At 51.5% G+C, this 17,754-nt stretch overlaps 8 protein-coding genes across 8 annotated transcripts; 4 read left to right on the top strand and 4 right to left on the bottom strand.

Annotated features, from left to right (window-relative positions):
• Positions 1-3,568: 3,568 nt before the first annotated feature.
• NUU61_003007 (uncharacterized protein) lies at positions 3,569-3,790 on the bottom strand (the record flags this gene model as incomplete). The annotated part of the gene is made up of 1 exon (XM_056653589.1): positions 3,569-3,790. The coding sequence occupies one exon, from the start codon at positions 3,788-3,790 to the stop codon at positions 3,569-3,571; it is 222 nt and encodes a 73-aa protein (XP_056514656.1).
• A 477-nt stretch (positions 3,791-4,267) lies between these two features.
• Positions 4,268-6,554, bottom strand: NUU61_003006 (chaperonin-containing T-complex subunit CCT5; the record flags this gene model as incomplete). Its single annotated transcript, XM_056653588.1, has 10 exons — positions 4,268-4,312; positions 4,365-4,453; positions 4,520-4,700; positions 4,766-4,903; positions 4,958-5,606; positions 5,664-5,953; positions 6,028-6,111; positions 6,164-6,257; positions 6,313-6,391; positions 6,545-6,554. The coding sequence occupies 10 exons, from the start codon at positions 6,552-6,554 to the stop codon at positions 4,268-4,270; spliced, it is 1,659 nt and encodes a 552-aa protein (XP_056514655.1).
• A 351-nt stretch (positions 6,555-6,905) lies between these two features.
• On the top strand, positions 6,906-7,899 carry NUU61_003005 (uncharacterized protein; the record flags this gene model as incomplete). Its single annotated transcript, XM_056653587.1, has 7 exons — positions 6,906-6,912; positions 6,961-7,069; positions 7,121-7,163; positions 7,219-7,298; positions 7,363-7,744; positions 7,800-7,825; positions 7,881-7,899. The coding sequence occupies 7 exons, from the start codon at positions 6,906-6,908 to the stop codon at positions 7,897-7,899; spliced, it is 666 nt and encodes a 221-aa protein (XP_056514654.1).
• Positions 7,900-8,303: 404 nt separating this feature from the next.
• NUU61_003004 (putative transcription factor Rap1) lies at positions 8,304-9,395 on the bottom strand (the record flags this gene model as incomplete). The annotated part of the gene is made up of 2 exons (XM_056653586.1): positions 8,304-9,179; positions 9,246-9,395. The coding sequence occupies 2 exons, from the start codon at positions 9,393-9,395 to the stop codon at positions 8,304-8,306; spliced, it is 1,026 nt and encodes a 341-aa protein (XP_056514653.1).
• Positions 9,396-10,264: 869 nt separating this feature from the next.
• NUU61_003003 (DHHC family palmitoyltransferase) lies at positions 10,265-11,594 on the top strand (the record flags this gene model as incomplete). The annotated part of the gene is made up of 3 exons (XM_056653585.1): positions 10,265-10,353; positions 10,406-10,559; positions 10,617-11,594. The coding sequence occupies 3 exons, from the start codon at positions 10,265-10,267 to the stop codon at positions 11,592-11,594; spliced, it is 1,221 nt and encodes a 406-aa protein (XP_056514652.1).
• A 213-nt stretch (positions 11,595-11,807) lies between these two features.
• Positions 11,808-14,693, top strand: NUU61_003002 (Ataxin-10 homo-association domain-containing protein; the record flags this gene model as incomplete). Its single annotated transcript, XM_056653584.1, has 2 exons — positions 11,808-11,980; positions 12,050-14,693. 2 exons carry the CDS (start codon positions 11,808-11,810, stop codon positions 14,691-14,693), a joined length of 2,817 nt encoding a protein of 938 aa, XP_056514651.1.
• Positions 14,694-15,013: 320 nt separating this feature from the next.
• Positions 15,014-15,850, bottom strand: NUU61_003001 (uncharacterized protein; the record flags this gene model as incomplete). The annotated part of the gene is made up of 3 exons (XM_056653583.1): positions 15,014-15,291; positions 15,407-15,757; positions 15,835-15,850. The coding sequence occupies 3 exons, from the start codon at positions 15,848-15,850 to the stop codon at positions 15,014-15,016; spliced, it is 645 nt and encodes a 214-aa protein (XP_056514650.1).
• Positions 15,851-16,391: 541 nt separating this feature from the next.
• NUU61_003000 (putative oxidoreductase, FAD-binding) lies at positions 16,392-17,739 on the top strand (the record flags this gene model as incomplete). Its single annotated transcript, XM_056653582.1, is given in 3 exon segments — positions 16,392-16,410; positions 16,429-17,375; positions 17,401-17,739. 3 exon segments carry the CDS (start codon positions 16,392-16,394, stop codon positions 17,737-17,739), a joined length of 1,305 nt encoding a protein of 434 aa, XP_056514649.1.
• Positions 17,740-17,754: the final 15 nt, after the last annotated feature.

Below are 17,754 nucleotides of genomic sequence, written 5' to 3'. Positions count from 1 at the left end.
GGGCACCATGGGCGAAGAAGCCGGAACATACTTGGTGGACCTTGAGCAGGTGACTCTAACTAAACAAGCCAGAAATCAAGATCTGGGATGCATTCATGCCGGCAATCTCTTTGCTGTCGTCATCACTACTAACTTAGTATTTGGTGTTTTGATCCATGTCCTCTCCGTCTTACGCTTCCGCCCTTTGCAACGATCAACCCGCAGGTCCTGCATGTGACCCTATTCAAGGGGCTGGGTCTGGGGAATTTTCCAGATCGGAGGAGACTCTTCATAGAAAAGCAGTTAGTGGTGCCGGGATTGGTGGGGACCGACAAAGGGCTCCCAGCCGGAACCAGGACGTGCATATCCGAGTCGATCGGTTCTTTCTCTCAAAGCTTCGATGTCTTGAACTTTTAGATTGACACTGGTCATGGTTATTGACCTGTTCGAAATACTTCTATGGTATCTCTTGCAACTAATATCTCGAGCTATCCTAGCTCTGCTTCTGGTAACACACCTCTATCACATCTACAGATAAGATCTTGGTTTCAGACTGCTCTTATCTTGCCCAAGGAGGATCCTCTCACTGTTAAGTCTGTATCTTTATCACAACTGCAACAGTTGTGGTAATGAACCCAGTCCTAGTTCTAGTGTTAACCTCATCATCAGCCGATCTAAGACAACAAGCTCATGCATACCAACCGGAGGTCTAGCCTGGACAATCGGCCATTTTTGTGGGGCTTTTGCGGTCTGAGAATCAAGAGGATCCCCCTTGATGAAGAGATGCAGGCTAATTTTTTTTTTTTCTTCTTCGTGACCCCTGCGGGTTGGGTCAGGTATCCGGGTAGTTGGGAGCATTCCCGCCTCATTCTCCGACAAGGCAGACCCCACTCGCCGGACAATTCGGGGTTTGTTTCATACTGTTGACTGTTGTTCTTCAAAGGGCAATGACTGCTGTCTCGGTCTTTTTTTTTTTTTGTGTATTTCATTGTCGCAGACTAGTTCTACTAGGTAATGCGAGGGAAAAGCCTCTAGCCATGGTAATCAATTACCATATATGGGACTCAGCAACCAATACTAATTCTCGCTGATGCTTTGTTTTCTTGTATTTGTTCATCCCTACTGTGCCTCAATACACAGCCCCCGGATTTCAGATGCATTCGCCCCCAACTAGGCCCTTTCATCTGACTCGAAGTGACACGATGGAATCCAGCCCTGCTAAATATAGAATAGCCCGCCTTATACCATACAAGCAACTAGATGAGTACTGGAATACTTGGATATACGCAAATACTGGTTACCCAAGGGTCTAGACTTGCTCTCGGAGACCGAGAATTGCTTTTTGTCATAAACAGCAGCACAATAATCCATAATAATAAGCAATCATGTATGCTATCCATGGATTGATAGATATTCAGGGCCCTGCCGATCGGAGCATCAGCCAGCCCCAAATCTCCCAGTCACATCATACCTGCATCGAGGGTCATGTGCATGTACAGTAGTCGATTGATTGGGAGCGTGAGCTTGGGGCGGCTAAATTGATTTTTTCTTTTCTTTTTCTACCTGACACATCTCATTGCTTTTTCTCTCTTTCACTTTGAACGGCTGTGGCGGCTGCCATCAAAAGACCAATCTAAGGCGAACTCGGTGTTTCTCGGCGTGATTGTGGCTGATTCGGTTTGAAATTCGCGGTGTCTTTGATCTTTGATTGCTTTTCTTTGCGGTCTAGACTCTGTCGGATGCCCAGCAAACATCCTTTAGGAGGATTTCAGCCTGATCTGGGCTTTGTTTTCTTGGGGAGTTCGTACAGTGTACCACAGATCGCAGGATAGAATGCCGAAGCTTATGATCAAAGAGTAATCTAGATAGGTGGGGAGTGGCTTGAAGAATATAGATTTTCATATTGTTCTTCGTCTCTTGGATTTATTTGAGCATTCCTCACATTGTAACGACAGTCAATACTGAAATAGTGGAGAAATCGGGGGAAGTCTACTATGGATGTGTCCACATCCTTGGAACAGTCTCTGATCTGTCTAAACGCAGAAAATGAAGAAGAAAAAGAAAAGAAAATGCAACGAGTAAATTGCAACATAAAGACGTATTGTCACTTCTCGAAGAATACATTTCCATACCGGTCAGCCTAAAACCATCTATGGCGACCGCAGACCAAAAGAGTAGAGAGCAACGACCACCAGACTGATCGGATCGACGTCTGTGACAAGTGACAAGCGCCGTACTAGGGGAAGTTGATGTGTAGACACTTAAGAGGTTCCCTTAAGTCGTGTGACGAGGCTCAACAAAATCCCGTAGAAGAGAGAGAGGACTGATGACCGAATAGATTATGTATTTCTTCGAAGGACCACGACAACTATGCAATCTACAATCTAGTATTGACTTTCTAGTCACGAGGAAGAGAATCAGAAGAAACACACAAGATCCCAAGACTTGTTTACTGCGAACCGACCGGAGCCACGTCAATAGGGTCCCGACCATGTGAACAGATCCATGGGATAGGTTTGCCTGATTTCTTGCCGACATAGTTCTTCTGATGGTTCTTCTTTTTTTCCTTTTTCCTTTTTTCCTTTTTTTTTGGTTTCCCTGTCTTGTCCCACATGGAGGGGCTTTACACGACATCAGGTCATCTGAACCGCGGGCTGTGTGACGCTGAGGCCTGGCGCGGCTATGTCGATTACCGAAGATGAGGTCCCTGCCCTATAGAGAGAGCTTGAGTGATGATGTTGAAGTTGAAGCGAAGAATTTTCGAATCCATAAACTCAACGATAGAATATTGATCTATGACAGTCCCTAGCGTATATACGCGGGCAAGAACAACTCAAGTATATTCAAGTATACCATGGAATGACAAAACAAGATTAATCAGAAGCAAAAGCAACAAAAGAAAACACCAGGTTTCACGAAGTCCAATCTCATCGCAGCCAACGAAAATCACCTCCAGATCCGATCGGCCACAACCCTTCCTCCGCGTACCTGTCAGAGTGCGGTCACACTGCAGAGACAGATCTGCATCTGGACTGACTGCAAGAGAGAAAGATAGCGAAGAAAAAAAAGAGCTCGACTCTCTATTTTTACCCGCTTCAGGACCAGCAGACGCAGCCTGACTCCGCGGTGGCGGCGCCTCCCCCATCGTCTTGATTGTAATGCAGCGTTTGCAATTGGACTGGCTGCAGGTCATGGGGAACTTGAATCGATCCGCTGCTCCCGACATGTCGTACACGCGGTGGACTATGTGTAGACTTGCGTTTACTAACTGATGTAGCTGGTATACTTGATAGCGTCTATGAGAGAAGGCCTGGTGCGGGTATATTTATTTCTCTAGTGCTATATTGTTTAGTTTTAGTTGCACTGCAGAATACCGAGTCTGAAGGCTTTTGTTTAATTTGTGTTTCTGAATACGAAGTTATCCGAGTCTGGTTCCTATCCCTAAGTCCATGTCGAATCTATGACTGACCTTAAATACAGATATAGAAACCCTGCATTTGATCTGCTATATTTTTCTACAGCTAAGAAGGCCTTCTAATACTGAATCTATCAAAAAAGAAAGCAAATGACTGCATATCCACTCTACATTCTACACCATCTGCATACGCAAGATGGGCCCAGACCCAGTCTCAGTCGAGCCGCAGTGGCTCGCGAGTTTCTGAACTTTGTGGGCCACGAGTCGTGGGGAACTGGCGTTGCACTTCCGCGCGCTGTGAAACAGTGGCGGCGCCCCGATTCCACCGGGGATCCCCTGCTCATCTGCAATGGTTCTGAAGAATACCTGGAGAACTTCCAGACTGGGGGCTTGCATTGCCTGCTTACGGAAGATCCCGATGATCTTCTTTCTTTCTTGTTTCAACGTGCTAATATCGAGGATAGCATAGGAATGTAAGGCGTGTGCTCGTGATTCTTCATATGTTGACCTGGACGTGTTGGCTAACGGGTGTCGTGGTTATACCATTTCATTCCATGCGGTCCCATAAGTACAATGCTTGGTTGCTCGAGGTAGTTCTCCATAGATAGAATGATACAGCTGGAGCACGAAATTTGGCGAGTATTGCCTTGGTTATTGGAATGGGCCTACATAGTGCTGGCCACTCCCACTACAAGGCACAAGGCTTCAATTCAAGGTCATCAATCCTTTTCATTTTCGTTGCAAGCAAAGAGTTCTATGTGAGGGACCATGTTTATACCTGAGCCCAACAACCATAAATCATTTTTGATGCAGATACACTGGAGCAGTGACCCCCATGTTGTCTGCAGCGGATTAGAACTAAGCTTCCACAATCTAGAATTCTTGCTCTTCGTCCCCGGCGATGATGACGTTGTTGATCTGGATTTCTGTTAGTATAGAGTACAAGCAGAGAAGGTAAGAAAAAATGTACCTTCAGAACCATGCGGCACAGTTGGGTGGCAAGCAGGAGCTGCTGGCGCTTTCCGATCAACGGGTCAATGGCGAAGTGCTCCCTCATGTCTATTCATTATTGTGTTAGAAGGCATATATATGGTCATATGGTAGATATGGGACATCTAGGCTTACCGTTGCTGCCAGTCATCATGCAGTCAACGCCCAGACGCGAGTTCTTCTCCTTGACCTGGCGCGACTTGATCGAGGCGAGAGTCTCGATGGGGCTTAGACCCGAGTTCTCGGCCAGCGCCAGCGGCACGGCATCGAGGGCATCGCAGAAGGCGCGCATGGCATACTGCTCGATTCCAGGGCTCTGTAAAGTCGAGCAAAGTCAGACAACGCCCTGAGCACTAATTGTTAACTTATTATGAAACGTACCTTCACAGCGGCATCCTCAACGGCCAGAGAGCAAGCGATCTCCGCTGCACCACCGCCATACACCACACGGTTGTCGCGGACCAGGTTGCGAACCACACACAGCGCATCGTGTAATGACCGCTTGGCCTCATCGATAATCTGTGAACAAAATTAAAAATCTGATAGGATCTGCACACATGAATCAATACTAACCATCTTGTTGCTTCCGCGGATGAAGACAGTCACAGCCCGGCTGTTGGCACACTCTTCAATCACCAGCATCTTCTCTCTCGTGGTTCCGAAGGTCATCTCGCGGACGCGACCCGCCGTGCCCAGCTTCTCCGAGCTCAGGTCCTCAAACCGCGGCACGATTCGGCCGTTTGTGGCAATGGCAATCAGCTCGATCTCAGGACCACCAACCCACCGCACAGCGGGCAGGTTGTTCTGGAGCAGAAGATGGTTGGCCTCATCGTCGAAACCCCATTGGCAAATGACCAGGTTAGCACCCGAATCCTTCAGCTGCTGAATCATCTCCGTGAACTTCTCCTGCTCATAGTCTTGCAGCTTCTTGAATTCCTCAACTGAGGTGATGTCGAGCTTGTGCTTGGTTTTGGGCTTCGGAGGCTCGAAGGGACAGGTGAGGATTGCCAGCTTGGCGTCCTGAACCTCGTCGGGCATCTGGGGGTGCGAGAAATCTTTATCCACAATGACACCGTTGACAAGCAGAGAGTCCTCGAGAGCACCTCCGACCTTGCCGTCCACCTTGATCAACTCGAAGTCAACATCCTTGCGCTGCAGGTCCGCAACCGAGAGCACGGCATCGACAGCAATCTTCGCAAACTGGTCATGAGATTTGGAGACACTAGAGAATGGTTAGAAACAGGATATAACCCTACACCAGGGAGTGAAGGGTTCATACATCTTGCTGCCCAGACTGGTCTTGGCAACTTGCAGGAGGTTGGTGGTATCATCACGGGTGAAGGGGATTTCGTCACTGATCTTGTCGAGCTCTGCAACGGCAATCTCACAGGCCTGGTCGTAGCCATCCGCTATCCGGATGGGGTGGATGCCCTTGTCAATCAGCTCCGAAGCCTGCTCCAGCATGGCCGCTGCCAACACCACGACACCGGTTGTCCCATCACCGATCTCCTCATCCTGCGACTTGGAAAGTTCGACCAGCAACTTGGCGACGTTGTTTGTAACCTCCATCTGTAATTCCCGCACGAATTAGTATCTGACAAGGAATTGAGTCCAATGGAACTCAAGAGTGGATCGGTGCGGACCTGGGAGAGAATCGTTGCGCCATCGTTGGTAACCGTGATATCGCCGTCCGGGGAGATGAGAATTTTATCCAGTCCACGGGGACCCTGAGAAAACCAGTTAGATCTCACTCAAACCACCGACTATCTAGGCCCGTACCAGAGAAGTCTTGACAATGTTGGCCACCGTCTTGGCAGCAACAATGTGCGACTTGACGGCGTCGGTACCATGTTGTCTCTTCTTCTTCCCCTGGCTATTTCAAGAAAAAAAAAAAGTAAATCAGCTCCACTGCCTCCATAATATATAACCGAATATCCAAAGCGGATTGGCGGACGCACTCTCGAACAACGATGAACGGGCGACCCTGTTCGTCCTTCAGCACCGAGGCTAAAACCGGGAGTTAGTGACTGTTGAAATTCACATAGTTGAAGCAATATTGTCGAGGAAAAAAAATCACCTTGCGATAGATCAAGCTCTGTGGGAAACGTAAGGTCAGATGGTTAGCAATCAGTGCGGAATGAGGGGTATAGGGAGATGTACGCATAGCCATTTTGACGGTGGGCTGCCACCTGGCAGATAAAACAAGTTTCCGAAGAGGAAAACTACCACAGTAGGCAAAAAGACCGAGGCAGCAAAGGAGTGAGTGCCACGGAGAGTGTTGCAGTGACGATTGAGGGGACCCGAAGCTGTTGCGCTCACAAATGAAATTCTAACTGCCCGAAGCGGTATAGCGCCCTCCTTCCGCCTTTCGGCTCGCGCGTCGATCTCGTCGCTTCATCCTTCCCCCCATTCCCCAGTTCACTGGCGCTTTTCAACTGTTTCGCAATCGTGAGGTCGAGGCCTCACAGCCGTCAAGCTGTTCGCTCGACTTTTCAATTTCGCCTCCCCCTTCAAGAGAAACATGCCGCGTGAGTGTTGTTGTCGCGACTTGGAGCACTTCAATTGACCTGTCCCAGCTCCGGTGGAGGAAATGTCGGACAATGAATCCGGCGATATCCCGTTCAATGATGACGCAGGGAGTAATGGAGAGCAGCAATCAGAAAGCGAAGAGGAAGGGGAGGACGTGTGAGTTGCGACGCGCCGTTATCGATGGCCTCACTGACTGATTGAATACAGTTACGTTGTCGAGACGATTACCGAGCACCAGTTCAACGACGATGTACGGTTACGCGCTGATACCAACTGCTTCACTCGATGTGCTAACCATTCACTAGGGTACTCTGATGCTCCTCGTCAAGTGGAAAGGATATGACAAACCCGAAGATCACACTTGGGAGCCTGAAGCAGGATTGAAGTACGTGATACACTCTCTCGCCCCGACAGAGCTCGAGCTTCTTGCATTTACTGATACGTCACAGAGAGGGAGCGAACGATGTGTTGGCGGCTTACTACAAAAAGCTGGGCGGCCGGCCCAAGAAAACCGCAGCAAAGCCAGGCCCCAAGGCCGGCCCAGGGCGCAAGCGCAAATCCATAGGAGATTCCAAGTCGACGACCCCCGCACCAGCAGCCGAACCGAAGAAGCGCCGAAAGTCAGAGCCCAAGCAAACGGAGACGCCAGAGGAGAACAACCACAGTCCCAATTGGGTTCCAAAGGGCAAGAACTGGGAGGATAAAGTGAGCAATGTCGACACGATTATTCGGGACCCAGAGGACGGAGGCCTCTATGCGTTCCTCCTTTGGACCAATGGCAAGAGATCCCGAGTATCGATTGAGAGCTGCTATGAAAGATGTCCCTTGACGGTATTTCTGTTCCATCCAGTTTAGAAGAACCACAGAAGCGCTAAGTCTTACCCAGATGCTCACATTCTATGAGCAGCACTTGTATGTTAACCAGTCCGGTGCATCAATTCAGACAACTTGCTAACTTTGGCTATAGGGTCTTCAAGGATGGTTAAATGCGCGATTCTATCCCTTGGGCTCGTACGGAGCCGACGCAACCGTGACAGGAGTTATTACTTGACAGCGAATTCGCGCATACCGATCCATCGCTGAGCTCAAACAAATGGTGTGTTTCTCTCCTGGTACTCATTGTAGGATAGGAGACGCAAGGCGAATGAACATTTCTCTCGAGGCCTTCGACTTCTTAGGGGAGAAGATGGTTTGGACATTGCAATTCCATATTCCTTTGCTTCTCTCATATTTGTGTGTTTCGGATCTCCCAATATGTCGTGGGTTAATCATGTTTGGTGTTATTGGCGATTGTCTTTTTTTTTTATTCCCAACGGAGCTATCCCATGTAATTTACAAACAGGGCACTGTGATGGTCATTATGCACGCCTCGTCAAGATCATCGAACTTGTTATACCAGGCCCCTTTCCCGGGCCATACTAAGGTAATCCCACCGGGCCTCACATGCGCCCGATCCATGCTTGGTCAAGACGCGTTCGACATCCCGCATATTTTGCCCTTCTAGGCATTCATCGTCATATGCTGTCCAGATCCCAGGTATATTATCAGGGACCGCCTGGCCAGCCAGAAAGTGCTCAAGCACCTTGTCGGCGAGTGTTGGGTCCATGCTTGTGCAGCGGAGAGCGTCGATCACACTGGATTCATCCACATTGCCTCGCGCGAGCCGGGCGTCAATCCAAGCGTCTACGTCGGAAGTTTCGCTTTGTTCAGCTTCTTCGTCGTCCTGGGCTGGCCCCGGAGATGGCGGCAGGAATGGCAGCTCTAAGAATACAGGGTCGACCATGTCGTCCGCTTGATTGATGGGTGGCTCAGATGATTCTTTCTGACCAGGAGCTAGGGCGGAACGTGTAGCTGAACCGGTAGGACGCTCCGCTGGGCGTTGACCGGTCTTTACCGGCGGAGTTGAGAGATTAGTTGGTTGAGGTCGTGACTTGCCACCTTCCGAGTGAGGATGAGGTGAGTTGTTTTCGGCGGGCTGTGGCAATTCGATTTCTTTCCTTTTTGAAGTCGAAACATCTTCGGGAACAGAATCGCGCTTCCTTTTCAACTCTGCTGGTTTAGGTGGTTGCGGCGAAGGTGCTCTTGGACTTCGTGGTTCAGGAACCATCGAAGGTTCTGGCGCAGGTTGTTCTGGCGTTCTCTCCTGAGCTGAGTCGTCAGGAAACCACTCTGACCTAGGCAATGGGGCACCACCTCCCGGCCGAGGTCTACCGCGCAGCTTTTTGAGATATCGAGCTCGCCAGGACTGCCATGAATGCCGCGGGCACTGGAAATTCCAAATTAGTATCCAACCTAGCGGTAAATCATGTTTGAAAGGCGCAGAGGAATTTACCTGAACGGCTATTTCCTGATATATCTTGTTGCCATTGATGGGGGCTCCCTTTTCTTTCTCCAGCGGATGAAGCCAATCAAACAGAATTTGATCGTCTCGCAGCGAGTAGTCAAAGCGAGTGCCCTTTCTAGGGATGTGAGATGCGCCCATTGGGCGAGGTGCAGAGGGCCCGGCGCGATGGGCTTCCAGATCCTCGAGTCGTCCGTTGAGGACTGATCGCTCCACGTATTTGTATGAATAATAGCTGAGACTGAAATGAGTTTCAAAGCCTGTTTTGGAGGTCACAGAAGGAGCTCTACTTGTCACTGGGGATGTTTTTCTTCGTGTGGTCCACCAATTTGACGTCGGCATCTTTATCTAGCAGCACTACTTGGCCACCATGTTTCTATGACAGGGTCAGCCTGCTCATCTGTTCATCAAAACCCCCAAACATAAATAGGACAGTACCTCTATCAGTTCCCGGAACTTCGTTCTCTGCGGGACATGCTGCGATATCCAAAACCGCATGCGGTGGAAAAGCCCACTCCTTCCATTTCCATCTCCGGGGGACGCCATCGCCAGAGATGCTAAATCAGAAAAATGAAGCTTGAGTGGGTTCAAACAGCCTTCCCATCGCTCGGTAGTGGTAGGTTTAGTTGCTCTGCGACGCGCGATCACGTGGCAGCGTGTCGCAGGGGCATTTCCCCTTCAAAAGCGCGCGCAGCTGCTGGAACAGCGTGGACCTTCTGGATCAGAGTAGTATTTCGACTCTCCAAACCAAGGTTCAGTAGTTTTGGTTGTTGTGAAGCTCACAGAGTCGCGCGTTCCTGTCTCGGCGTCGCGGAGGTTATCGGCGCGACACGTGACATCACCAATAAATAACTTGGCCGCGAGGAGACGCTGACCGATTCACCCCAGGGACAGAGGAGCTTGGCTCGGGACTCAAGAAAGGCAGTATGAATCTCGACTAGTTGAAATTCATCGATCATTGGGTAGTTCCTGAAATTCAGCAGAGGTCCCGGTCCTTCCCGCCTCCCACGATGGGATTCCTCCGAACTGCAGCTCTTGTGGTGTTGGGAATATCGGCTTTCACATTTGTCGCCTTGTTTGGGAGACTGCCCGCCTTTAGGTGAGCGATCAAAGGATTGCGCTGCCTATAACCGAAGCTGACAAGATGACAGGAGAACTCCGATTGCCTTTCTTCATCGGGCACTCTGGGTATACATCCCCAACGGCATTGCCTCCGCCGACTCTCGTTTGTTCGACGGACGAGTAGTGCATTTCTGCTCTCGCTCTGGCAATTATATACTGGGCGAAAATCACCCATTGGTTCTTGTCAGTTGTTGAGATAGAAGATCTACGTAGGATGCTCCCGCTAACCTGGATACTTAGATCTTCTTTGTGTCTTTGCTTGTGATTGGCGAGTGCATATTCCTACCGAGTGCCTGGCCTCGGATATCGGGTGCTCATCGATTCTGGGTGCCGATGGTCGTCATCCTGCCATATGTCTTGCTCTATGCATGTGTGGTGACAAAACCCTTCATCACGCCGGAAAACCACGCCAAGGAGATGAAACGGTACCCATATGACCGAGTTCTCTTCCATCCTGGGCACAAATGTCCTACCTGTGACTTCCTCAAACCTGCCCGGAGCAAGCATTGTAGCTTCTGCCGGGCTTGCATTTCCCGACACGACCACCATTGTGTCTGGCTGATGAACTGCGTTGGAGCCAACAACTACGTCTACTTCCTTTCATTGCTGCTTTCCCTCTCGGTGTTATTGAGCTATGGTTCCATTATGGGCCATTTCCTGCTCCACCAGACTCGGGATGAACTGGTGCCAGTGAACATGCGGGCGGCCAAGCAAAACTGGACGACATATCTCAACATCTGGTCAGTCGTGATTGCTGCAGATCCACGAGTCGGGGGAATTTTCTTGTTGATGCTCATGACGGCCCCGCTGGCTGTGGCATTCCTAGCGTATCACACCTACCTCATCTGGGCGGGCATGACTACGAACGAGAGCGCCAAATGGTCAGATTGGAAGGAGGACGTTGCGGACGGGCTTGTCTTCAAGGCCAAACGGAGTGAAGTAGACGGGGCATCGTTTAAATCCGACTCTCACGACCTGCGGTGGCCGATGTACAGTGATCAGATCCTTGTTCTTGACGCGGACCCGCCGACGGAGGGTTCAGTCACTGTGCCTGACTCCAACAGAGTCTCCCATTGTGGTGGTCACGGTGCAGCAATCGACACTCGATGGATGCCCGTTCATAGTATGAGGGATGTGGACAACATCTATGACCTTGGGTTCTGGGATAATCTCCGGGACTCTGTGGGGCTGTCTGTCCGAAAAAGGCCCCAGCTTTAAATTGCTAGAAACCCAACAAAAATAATTCAAGTTTCGGATTATCAAATGAATGATTTTTGTGGACAGACCTGAACTAGAATTGAAGAGTAAAAGCACATAGTTCGCGATGCACGAATGAACGGCAGTATGCGTCCGGGCGGTATAATCCCACTCCAATTCCGCGACTTTTTTTTCCTCCCCACTTCGTTCTCCCCGCTTAGTCGTATGCGCAAGATGGCCGAGAAAAAGCCATTATGTACGCCCGCTGAGTTGATGCTCAAGGTGATCCTGACTGGGACTCTGAGCCACTATGAAACTCGGGGGATGATCGACGAAAAACGCCTCGAGCATATGCTCGCGGCCGGAAAGCAGATCTTGTACAAGACGCATCAAGAGAGTGACGTCCGGTATATTTCGTCTTCCATGCTTTTTAGATTCTAATGTTGAGATTCTCTGCTGACTTGGCGCGTAAATAGCCACAATCTCGGCATGTCACCAGATATTTGGCAGGGTCTCACGAGCGTCCTCACGAGAGCGATCCCCGTCCTCGAGTCACAGTCATTTGCATGGAAAAGCCCACAGGCCACCTTTGAGCACTCCTCCTCTAATCTGATCGCCTATAATTACTTCTCGCTGGTCAAGGACATCGAACGACTCAATGATTTGTGCACGATCGCACGCAACCTCCTCGCCACAACCAAGAAAGCGCAGAACCTCGCCGCAGAAAAGGGCTTCGACCAGAGAATTCTAGCCTTGATCGATACCTGCGTGAGAGTGACGGCGAGGGGCTTCGATGGCGAGACCAACGCGCGCAACGAGGAACGGTGGCAGAAAGTGGTCAACCTCTACAAACGGCTCTTGATTACCTGCCTGCAGTATCTGCACAACTTCATCATGCACAACGAGCAGCGGAAGATGGTTCTGTGGTTGGATCTGTTCGGGTACCATTCCACCGCCGATACAAATATCATCAAGCCCAAGGAGCCGTTGGATCACACCGGCTCCCGAACCGACGGTGTGGCACCTATTGTACACTTTGGAGAGCGTGTGGTCAACCCGCCGATCCGGGCACTCTACGACCAGACTGCCGAAGACCTGCTGCTGGAGACTATTGCCAAGTTTCCGCGGGAGCCCGCCACCATCAAGGAAGAGGCTGCCATGCTGCTCCTAGCCAACATCAAGGATCACATGGAAAGTATTCTTGGACGGGACCTGGGAGCTATCCAGGAAATGGGTCGAGACCCCGACCAGATCAAGGATATTCGTGCCGCATTGACTACCATCCTGGGATCCAAGGTCGAGGGATGGTCTGACCTCCAGGACCGAGCGAGGACGAACGGACTTGCGCCCCGCGAAGAGGAAAGGAAAGATGAACAAGAAGCACAGAAGGAGCCGGAAAGGAACGAGCCGGAACCTCCGAAAAAGAAGTCAATTTTGACTATTGACCGCAGTATGACTGCCGGGTTCCCTCGCCTCTGCTGGGCTGATCTGCCAGAGTTCAGCGATCACAGTGCATTACATGCCCCTGTCATGGAGGATGATACCACCATGCCCCGTTCGGCCCAGTCTGCTGCCGAGACCCTTCAGGAGGCCAAGGATGAACTGATGGCCCGGTTGCAGGAAGCCTCTCAAATTGGCGACGGGGACCCAGACCATGAAACCGCCGATATCAGGACAGTGGGCGACGATGATTCGCGTAGCCTAGAGGCTGTCGCCGACGGCAGCGCCGATGGTGATGGCGAAGAGGATGACGAAGGAGATGAGAGCGAGGATGAAGGTGCCGATGACGATGATGAGTACCGTGGCCGGCCCGGGGATCAGCAGCGAGGTCTGTTGACGGATATTCCTCTTGTTTTGGGGCCAGCGGAGATTGAAGCCCTCCCCATGATTGTCCAAGCAGGCATCGTCGACAGTTTCGGACTCAAGGGCGGAGAACGGAATGGCTCGCGAAACATGCAGTCTCTCCGGTGCCATGTTCTTCTCACACAGGAGACCGGGCGAAACCTGCTGCGTGAACTTCTGATCTTTATCGCAGCTTGGGACCTGCCCGATGATGAGCTTTACTTCAAGATGATGGTCCAGATCATGGAGGCCGTACTCAAGAATGGGTTAATGTCTCACGCATACTCTGACTTTGGTCAACCCAAGGACATTATCTCCCCAGCACAGGCGGTGGTGATCAAGATCCTCACGCACATTTTCCGGGCCAAGTACTCTCCGGCCTCGATCACGGGCTCCTCCCACCACAGCATCCCGCGAACCCCGGCGGAACCTAACCGGGTGGACATTCTCACTGTCCGATATATCTTCACCATCTTCCGGGGTAACATAATCCCGGAAACGTGCGCTCTGATCTATCTACAGGGCCAAATCCGCGCGGAGCGTGCCCTTCCCGAAGACTTCCCGCTTAATATGTGGGATATGGAACGGGTATACGAGGGCGTGTATCAGTTCCTAGAGTTCTTCGCTGTGCTCACTGAAAACAACGACTGGAAGAACTTGCTTGTCCAGTGGGAGATTGTCTACGACCTAGTGACTTTGATCAAGGAGTTGGAAGCCAGCATCCCCAAGGGCCAGCTGAACGCTCTGACGTTCGGGGCTGTCCCGCCGCCTCCTCCACCCCGCAGCACCTCCCCCAACGAGGGATCCCACTTGGCGCTGCCCGCCCCTGTAGCCGTGGAACGTCCCTACGACCCCGGCGACCCAGACCCCATCGACACCGGAGCTGGCAGCGTCGTCTCGCGACCAGACTCCCCGCCTATTACCGAGGATCCGTCCGAGTTCGAGTGGCGCAACCTGAAGAAACTCGTTGTGCTGGTACTCTCGTCACTGGTGTGGAAATGCCCCGAGGTGCAAGAGCAGATCCGCCGCTACGGGGGCATCGAGGCTATTCTCTGCTGCACCGCCTTCGATGCACACAACCCCTATATCAAGGAGCATGCCGTGATGTGCCTGAAGTTCTTGCTGGAGGGCAACCGCGAGAACCAGCGGCTGGTCGAGGAGCTCGAGGCCCGCGAAGTGGTCAAGGATGAAGGCGGCGTGCTGGAGAAGAGCGGCTTTGAAGCCATGATCGACCAAACGGGCAAACTGGCCATCCGCCCCAAGGACGGTCCTCAATGACGACAAAAAAGTATGTATCAACCATGTGATGAGTACATGTAGTCGACGAGAAACAAAGCATATAAAGTGTTACGATTTCTACGAAATTTTGCTTGATTTATTCAACGAAAGAGGGAAACAAAGATCTTGTTCATCAGATATGTCGAGGTTTCATGAATGGCACTTTCCCTGTTCTGTCCTCATCTCCAAACTGTACAACCGCGCCTCCACTCCCCATGAAAATGCATTTAATCAATTCCCCCGATCATTCAAGAGAAATCAAAACCCGCTGCCGGAAAATGATAACACGATGTGGTATAGATCAGTCCGAACGTTTTCTCTCACCCATACATGCCATCCCACTCCTCCTCTTCATCCTCCTCCACGAGCTTCTTGCGCTCTTCAGCCTTCTCCCGCAGCTGCTTGGCGAAATCAAACCGGTCCAGCGGACATGTACCACGCAGTCGAAGCCACGGCCGCACACACTCGAGATCGAAGCGGTGGGTCGGGTGGCAAGGAAGCTGCACGACGAGCGGGTAAGGGTCTTCGACGAAGGGGTTGTTGCAGATGGGACAGATGTCAGAGGGTTTAAGTGAGGATTTTGGGACGCGGTCGAGCACTGTAGTTGCACGGAGACAATGTTAGAGAGAGAGAGAGAGAGGACTGGCAACAGAACACAGATATCCAGGGACAATGCTCCGCGCAAATGAACAAGAGGGCAGAAAAAAGCTTACTATCGCAGAAATCCTCGCTCACTCCCTCCACTTCCCGCGGCGGCGTGTCGGCCTCGCTCAGCAGCGACTGTATCATGCGCGTCAAAAGATCACGACCCGTGTCGTCGCCGTCGCCCGCGCCGGCCGCTTGTTCAGATTCTGGCGCGGCGTCAGCATCTCGGCGCATTACCTCCAGCGCCTCGGCGAGAGAGTAGAAGGCGGTGCTGATGTCTCCTGGGACGGGGACCGCATGAGGGCGGTGGTCGGGGCCCGGGGTGATCTCGGACAAAGTTGCGAAGAAGGTGGAAAGATCGGGGCGACGGCGTCGCGGGGGCTGGGTGGCCGTTGACGGGTCGGTGGTGTTGTGTTCAACTGTCAGGATTGAATTGTGAGCTCTAAACTGTCTTCTTGGGGATCAGACAGAGGGAGGGGGGAAGGGTGATAGGTACTTTCGTAGGTCGACATGGTGGGTAGGTGAAGGTGGGGAGATTGAAGCTGAAGCTGTTGAAGTTAAGCGGGGAGAGCCCGCTGGATTGTTGTCGGTGGCACCGAGCTATGTGCGACGTTACACTCGGTTTTTGAGGGAATTGGAGAAAGGGAAAGCGAAAGGGAAATGAGGAACGTCGAAGAGATAAAAAGCAGAGGGTTTATCGAAGGCAGCAGAGCGATAACGCGGCGTGGGGGAGGTGGGCCGTGCATCGAAGTAAAGACTGAGTCGATCTTTGCCTCTCCGCTCCCTCCTCTCACCAACTCTACTTATGCAGGGGTCGTTGAAATATGCTACGACGAGCTGCTGGAAAGAGACGTCCACTGTCAAATACAGTGGCACAGTCACTCAGGATCCTCTTGAGGATGGTTTCGGAGAGAGCCCCAGCCGGGGACTGATCACGACTCAGTCACCGGCAACAGCCTATTATAGGCCGATTGCATCATGATGAGATGAATAATAAAATCGAAAAGCTTTCTTCCTCCTTTGAAACATTCTTATCGACCCCCCCATCCCCCAATGGCTTCGATCATGGCAGGTACCCTGCCCTAGCAAGACGGCGAGAAGGAAATCCAGCGGCTACTCCGGACTCCACCAACCGACAATCCAACCATTTCCTACTTGAGTCCCCGCGCCGAGTTTTTCTTGAAAACTTCCTTGCTGCTTGCCCCCGGCAGATTAGACTCGCAAGGCCGGCCGTGGTCGACACTATGGGGCGGCTCAGAGGGTTTCGCGAAGCCTATAGCCGACTCTCTGGTTAGGCTCCAGACACAAGTGGACCGCCACTACGATTCGGTAGTGCAGGCATTACTTGGGAGTGTGGCCAACCATGACGCTCCGCAGACTCAGTCGCAAGAGACAGGGAAGATGGTGTCTGGATTAGCAGTTGACCTGGAGAATCGGCGGCGCGTGAAGCTCTTTGGGAGGATGGCGACAGGATCGCTGTCTGGTAGGGACCTAGGAAAAAAAGCACAGCTGGTGATAAAAATTGAGGAGATTCTTGGAACCTGCCCGAAGTACTTGAACAAGAAGCATATCGTTCTTGCGGTTCCCATGCCCAGGCTAGTGGCCGACTCACCCCAACTGAGCCCTGCCGCGGTGGAGCTACTGTCCCGTGCAGATACGATATTTGTGTCTTCATCAAAGGGGGCGAGTACTATGGACACAAATATCCGTGGTGGCCCGCCTGGCTTTGTCCGCGTTGCGTCTAATGATGCCGATGACGTTGTTATTCTCTACCCCGAATATTCAGGAAACCGACTCTACCAAACCCTGGGCAATGTCCAGACCACACCGCGTGCCGGATACGTGGTTCCGGATTTCACCACTGGCAATGTCCTGTATGCTACAGGGCATGTGGAGATTCTGGTCGGCAAGGACGCTTCCGCTGTTCTTCCTCGATCCAACGTCGTGATTCGAGTCACTCTCGCCGCGGCAATCTTCGTGGAAAATGGACTCGTTTTTCGCGGTGAGCCCGGGGATCCATCGCCGTATAATCCGAGTGTGCGGTATCTTATCAGTGAAAAAGACATTCCCTGATACGCAGGACAACGCTGGGGAGACCGTGACACTGATCAAGAAGGAAGAAATCATGCCGGTAATCTACCGGTTCCGTTGTCGCGTCTCCAGTCCCAAACCAGTCTCGTGGATCCCGGGGCAATATGCCACCATGTCCTTTCAAGAAGTAATGGATATGGGCTATAGCCACATGCGAGATGATGACCCGGGCAGTCTGAACGATGACTATGTGCGGACCTTTAATGCAAGCTCAGCCAACAACTCTCGGAAATGTCGCTTAAAGGAATCAATTCGTCGTTTGACGAGATCCTCATTGGCGTTGTCATGGAATGTAGATTCTTCCAAGTGATCTCGAGAGAGTCTA

This window comes from Penicillium alfredii, assembly GCF_028826965.1.
Source record: "Penicillium alfredii strain IBT 34128 chromosome Unknown utg000004l_segment0_segment0, whole genome shotgun sequence".
Lineage (NCBI taxonomy): Eukaryota > Fungi > Ascomycota > Eurotiomycetes > Eurotiales > Aspergillaceae > Penicillium > Penicillium alfredii.
The sequence above is the reverse complement of the archived record's forward strand: the minus strand, read 5'-3'. Positions and strand labels throughout refer to the sequence as shown.